Genomic DNA, 6,801 nt, shown 5'->3' on the forward strand with positions numbered 1-6,801 from the left:
TTATTCCCTAGATTTTCCTTTACTTGTTGCTTTTTATACCTAGTTTTTAGTTTATTTCTTTCTCCTATAACTTTTTTGTAAATTATTTGGCCTGGATAAAACTGTTTATCCGTTCTATTTTTATTATGAGTCGCGAGAATTTTTTCCTGCGCTTGCCAGAGGATGTTGGGTAAATTTTCATGTTTTACTTTATTGTGGAAAACATCTGTTGGTTTGAAATTTATTACCGAATGTATAGTCATATTATATTGTTGAGCAGCTCTTAGAATTGTTTCTAAGTCGCTCACTATGTTGTATTCCTCTTTTATGCATCTAGCGATTTCGATTATTGTGGAATGGACTCTCTCTATTTGTCCATTAGTAGTTCTGTGCCTTGGATCGCAAAATAAATTTCAATATTTAATCTCTGCATTAATGATTTGAATTGAGGTGTTGTGAAGCTTGGTTCTAATGTGATTCGTTTTACATCTGGGAAAGTTTGGAGCAGTTCCCAAATTTTTTCCTCAATGTCAAATTTATCCTCAATGTTTTTTAATATTAGAAATTTAGAATAAGCGTCTACACACGTGATGAATTTTAACTTTTGGGCATAAAAAATGTCTATGTGAAATTGTTCTCCTTCTTCTTCTGGAATTGGAGCTTTACATATTGGAATTTTTTTAGGATGCCTATCGTATTTATTTCTATTGCATATTATGCAGTTTCGCACGTACTCTTTCATTTTCTTTCTCATTTGCGGCCAATAGTATAGCTTTTCTATTTGTTTCATATTTTCGTTATAGCTTCGATGAGCTCTGTTGTGTGTCTGTTCAATTGTACCCGATTGATCTTCTGTATTGATGATATCCATTGGAAAAAGTTTGGTGTACACAAATTTATTTTGAAATGTTTCTTTCAGCGGCCGCTGTATTTCGTGCAAATCCTCTACTGTGCAGTGTATTGCCGTTACCAAGTTAGGTCTAATATATTCTTTCAAAATTGTGAGTAGATTCTCAACTGTGTCGTATTCGATCAAGTGTCTTTTGTTTCCAAAAGTTTCGATTAGTTCATGGATAGTGAACCTATTTTTACATAATATAATTTGCTGCTTAAACTGGTTTAAGGGTTTTTTAGTTTCTTGTATATGAACGCTTTCGCTACTTTGTGCGGAATGGTGCGATTCATAATCTGGTGAATCTCCTGATTCGCTGCTCAAATTGTTCAATTCAATGCGGGATAGTGCGTCAGCTACTATATTAGTTTTTCCTGGCTGATACATAAATTTAGGAGAAAATTCTTCGATAAACGCGTGCCATCTTTTCATTTTGGAATTTGGGTTACGCGTTGATAATGCAAATGTTAACGGTTAATGATCTGTATGAATTTCAAGATAAGTTACCCCATATAAGTAGTTACGAAGGGTTTTCAACGCCCATACAATGGCGTACAACTCTTTTTCGTTTGTAGCATAATCTCTTTCCGTTTTATCGAGATTTTTGGATATAAAAGTAATTGCTTTATTTTCCTGAGAAAGCACTGCGCCTATTGCAACGTTAGATGCATCAGAAGTCAACACGAATTGTTTTGAATAATCGGGTTGCGGCAACTCCATTTCTGACGCTAAATGCCTTTTCAGTTTGTTAAAAGCAGAAATACCATTTTCATCTATTTCTATAGTTACTTTTTTTGACATGTTTTTTGAAACTCTACCGTTTCCTGCTGATAAATATTTGGTCAAAGGCTTTGCAATTGCCGCGTAATCCTTAACAAATTTGCGATAATATCTTGTAGTGCCTAAGAATCCTCTTAGTTCTCGTAAATTTTTAGGTATTGGGTAATTCAGTATCACCTCGATTTTATGGGGATCTGTTTTGACAATATTTTTGGCTATAATATAACCCAGAAACTCTATTACAGTTTTGAAAAATTTTGATTTTTCAAGTGAAATTTTCATGTGGGCTTTACTTAGTATTTCAATTACCATTTCTAAATCCTTCATGTGTTGTTCTAAATTTTCAGAAAAAATTATTATGTCATCCATATAAACGTGACATATTTTTCCTAAGTGGTCACGCAATATATCGTCCATTGCTCTTTGAAAAATTCTTGGAGCATTGTTTAGACCAAAAGGCATGCGTAAAAATTCGTATTTTCCGTTATTACTGGAAAAAGCTGTTTTCTCTATGTCATTTTCTGACATTAAAATTTGGTGAAAGCCCGACTCCAAGTCTATACTTGAGAAATATTTTGCTTTCCCCAAATTTGATAAAATTATTTTTGTATCCGGGATAGGGTAACGATCGGAAACAGTATGTTCACTTAATTTTTTGTAGTCTATAACCATTCTAAATTTCGGTGAACCGTCATCATTTGTTCCTTTTTTTGGTACGACCCAGATTGGTGAGTTATAGGGACTTTTACTAGGTCTTATAATTTCTTCATTTAACAACTTGTTAATTTCTTTATTCACAAATGAATTCACGGATAGGGGGTATGGATATTGTCTGCTCCATATAGGTTCCTTACTTTCCATTCTTATTTCTGCTCTTACGTCTGTTCTAAACGCAAAGCTTGTATTAATTATAAAATGAGTTTCTTCAATTTTATCTTTTATGATTTCTTTTAACACTGATAATTCCTCATTTTCATGTCTAGGATTTTTATCCAAATTATAATCTTCAGCTGATAATTCTGAGCCTCTTTCACTCAGTATTGAATAATTGTCTACGATATTGCCAGAATATTCGTCGACTAGCGCTTTAGGATCTTCATGTCCCAAAGAAAAATATTTATTTAGTATAATACTATTGCCGGTATAAACTTCGGCGGGCGCCTTAGGATTTTCCCGTCCCAAGGGGTTTAAATTTTCTGCATTTTTGCAATCTCTAACTTCTTTTTTTGTTTTGCCGGTAAAAACTTCGGCGGGCGCCTTAGGACTTTCTTGTCCCAAGGGGTTCAAATTTTCTGCATTTTTTAACTTCTTTTTTGTTTTGCCGGTAAAAACTTCGGCGGGCGCCTTAGGACTTTCCTGTCGCAAGGGGTTAAAATTTTCTGCATTTTTGCACTTTTTAACTTTCTTCATATTTTGTTTTTCACCTTCTTTTTTTATGTTGCCGGTAATTCCATCGCCGGGCGCCTTAAGACTATCATGTCCCAAGGGGTTTAAATTTTCTTTTTCGCACATTGAATATTAATATTCATGCTTTTTTTCAACTTTTTTATTTCCACTTTTTATTTTATAATAAATTTTTCCATTACGTAAATCGATACTCGCTTCTATACCCTTTAAGAAATTATATACTAAAAGAAGGTCCGATTCCAAATTTTCTATTTCGTAGAAAATTTGTTGGACTCCAAATAATGTTATTATGTGGAAATATTTTATAATAGAATATCCATTTATAGTTTTCACTCTTTTGTAGATGGATAACTCATTCTTATTTTCATAGACTCCTTGCTTAATGTAGCAAGTAGTCGCTCCAGTATCGATAAGAGCTTTTAGTTTCTTGTTTAGTTTTCCGTCGTGGACGGTGGTGTAGGGGAGGACGTCCCCTCTTCGCCTAAAAAATGACTTTCGTAAATATTATTTATTCTCTGTGATTTTTCCTGCGGTCGGAAACTGTGGGTGCTTTCCCGTGGTCGCTTCGGAGCGTGAGCATTTTGGGTTTGGACCCTATTTGAATTAGCATTTGTGCTAGCCATATGCGGTATAATATTCTGGTTTGAAAAACCGCTGGTTTGCCTCTGGTATTGTAGTTTTGGTTATACACTCTTGACGCAGATGGATCAACATAAATTGGCTCTGCTTTGGGTGTAATGTTCCTTGAAGGGAACCGCAAATTATTACTTGAATAATTTTGTTTTGCTTTGGTTCTCTCATTCGCGAAGTTTTGGGCAAAACGTGCCCTTTGGTTATTCGACTCTAGCTCTTGAGCCTTGGCTAAAGCATCTGGCAAGTCTTGCGGGTTTAATTAAAAAATTATATCCCTCAATGGCGCATTCAGACCAGTAATGAATGTTCTTAACGCATGGTCTCTATTCTTTTGGTTTAATTCCTTTGTGATGTCTACATTAGTGCCATGTGTCATTATGGTCTTATTGGTTAACAAGGTCAGTTTTTTGTTGACCAAGTTATAATACTCGACAACCGACATAGCGCCATGTCGAAGGACACTTAGCTCCTGCTCGATTATATGGGACGTTTGTCCGAATATGCGAAATCAAGACGAGCTATTAAGGCATCAAAGTTTAAAACTGTACCATGGTTCGTTAGCGTGTCGTTAGCGTCATGCGTGATTTTATTTCTTAAAATTTTAAGGGCCGCGAAGTATTTCCTACTTCCCCTTACATGTAAGCTCATTGCGTTATGAGCCGCTTCTCTCCAGCTAACATACGCGTTGATCTTTCCCGGAAATTCAGGTAAACATTTGATAACGTCCAGTGACTCCTGGCAAACTATGTTATCATTAGTGGTTTCTGATTGATAGTCAGTAGCCCTAGGGGTATTTACATCTACATGACCCCTTAGCCTATCAATTTCCTGCCTTAGCGTAATAGTACTTTCTGCTATTAAACGGGAAATCAGGTCCACGGTTAAATGTGCGTTGCCGTTTTCCATTTTGATTTTTTACTGTTTTTTGTAAAAATTTACCTTTTTTATTATTATTATTTGTATTTTTCATTATAGTGCTTTTTCACTTTGAAGTGTCCCGTAGGAATCGCAAAGCTAAGCTTAATTTATAAGACCGGAGTTCCCCCTTGTGGTGGTGAATCGCGGCTTTTTATTTAAAAATGTAATAAGCTGTGCTAGCCTTTTTTATATTAAAATTACTTTTATTCACATATGGACACTTCGTCGTCTTGTGATTATTGCCACAATTTTCGCAATAATGTAAACGCTCGTATTTTGGTTTGCTGGGACTATTGCCCATTAGAATGTTTTTTTTTTGTTTTGATCCCTTCTAGGAAGGAAAGGAGGCTTTTATACTCTGGAGGGTCAGGAGTTCAGAATCGCAGAATTAAGCTTAATTTATAAACCGGAATTGCGATTTCATTAGTAATTTATGGGCTGTAAAAGCCGTATTTTATATTTATTTTGCGAATCATTGCTACTGATTCTTCTTTAAGCGTCTCTTTGTTGTCGTAGTCCGCTGCAGTCGCTTTTTTATTTTTTCCAATAAATTTAAAAACTTTTTCTATACATTTAGCTTTATTTTCGTCAGTCAGTATGTCTTTGCGAGTGTTTACTTCTAATTCTAAGTTGTCTACAATGCTATTTATGTCGTCGTAGTCCAAACCTATTGGTAAAGCGTCAGTCATATTTGTATAGTTGTTTTTTACACATGCATATATATATATATATATAAATAAGACTTCTTAAGTGTAAATAATACAACTTACTCTATTCCATGTGAGCTTGCTGTTGTAATTACAGAAGGTAAGGTGTTGCGTGTTGTTGCCGCTGTCCTTATTGACGTTACTATGCCTTGCTCTATTTGTTATTATCCTCTTATTGTCACTTCGTTCCTTCTCAGTGTTTTTTAGGCTTTCATTTGTGTTTATGCCTTGCTGGTATCGCACAAATTGGAGGATCAGTTAGAAAATCATTATTTTTTGTTCACTGTGTCTGAAAGTACTTTAGAAACTTTGAGTTTTCCTTTGCCTTGTCGTGGCTCGTTTATTTGGAACACGCACTTTTATGATTTTCTCAATTTGGATTTTCTGAGATTTATAGTTAGTGCTTCTTGCTTTGCTTTAGGCGTTTATTTAATTTTACGCATTTAAATTGTTACTTTGTGTGGTACATTTGCTTGTAATTTGGAAGCTATGTATTATTTAAAGTGCACATAATCACTGTTCATTTTAAACACGGGTTTTTAAATTAACCGCATTTTTTATGATTAACCGATCGATAACGCGGTTTTAGATTTTTAATTTTTTCTCCTCCAGAAAGGATACTTATTTCTATTTTTTCCCCTTAAAAATGTATTCCATCTTTTTTAGAAATACTTTTTTAGTTCGGCATTATTCGTCTTTTTTGGAGAGGATACTTTTTGTTTTCTCCTTATTTAGCCAAAGACCTCCGTTTTCACACACGCACTTTCACCACTTTTAATATTCTTTGGGTAAGGATAATTGGCGTTTTCTCCTTATTTACCCAAAGATATTAGTTGCCACTAGCAGTTTTAAATTCGCGAGTGCCCCACGATGTTGGGCGCCACTTAAGCTTTCCTTTCCGAGGAAAGCGTTTTTAAAAAATAAAAACGATGCTTTTCTTAATCCGCATCTCGCGGACAATTATCAGAAGTGAAGTCTTTAAGCTAACATTTGTTTTCTTAAGAACTAATTTCACAATGACGCTTTGGCGTTGCATCAGCCAGTGCATGGATGAAATGCCAATGCGTGAGAAATACGATATTGTTTTCTTAATCAAAAGTTTACAGAAGGAACGGAAAAGACATTGTTGCACGTTATGTGTTCTGGGCTATTGGAATGCGGTTATGTTTACATTGGCTACAATGCCGCTGTGTGGTCTTTTGGTTTGAATGCAAAAATGCTGCTGTCAGCATTTTGGCTATTTGTTATTTGAGTTCAATTAAAAATTTAGTATAGGAATATGCTTTCTGTATTTGAACTTTATTGTTTACAATATGTATTTAAACCGTTATATGTGGTCTGCTGTTAACTTACATGCACAGTTTCGGATGAAAACCGACACATATACATATATGCGAAAGTCTGCGAATCACGGGAGTTTTTGTTTTGTTTAAAAAATTCCTAAACTAAGCTAAATAATGTACCTTTACAATCCTTCCATTTTTT

The 6,801-nt window shown here is 34.8% G+C and overlaps 1 protein-coding gene across 1 annotated transcript in view; it reads right to left on the reverse strand.

Annotated features, from left to right (window-relative positions):
* Positions 1-2,530: 2,530 nt before the first annotated feature.
* The window catches only part of LOC118750185, a gene marked incomplete at its 3' end in the record, with an annotated part of 6,549 nt that continues 2,278 nt past the window's right edge, over positions 2,531-6,801 (reverse strand). The window contains exon 5 of the mRNA XM_036484914.1: positions 2,531-3,007. Coding sequence (XP_036340807.1) covers positions 2,531-3,007 — 477 coding nt within the window. The remainder of the gene's footprint in view (positions 3,008-6,801) is intronic.

This window comes from Rhagoletis pomonella, unplaced genomic scaffold, assembly GCF_013731165.1.
Source record: "Rhagoletis pomonella isolate Grant_MI unplaced genomic scaffold, Rhpom_1.0 Rhpom_scaffold_00161, whole genome shotgun sequence".
Lineage (NCBI taxonomy): Eukaryota > Metazoa > Arthropoda > Insecta > Diptera > Tephritidae > Rhagoletis > Rhagoletis pomonella.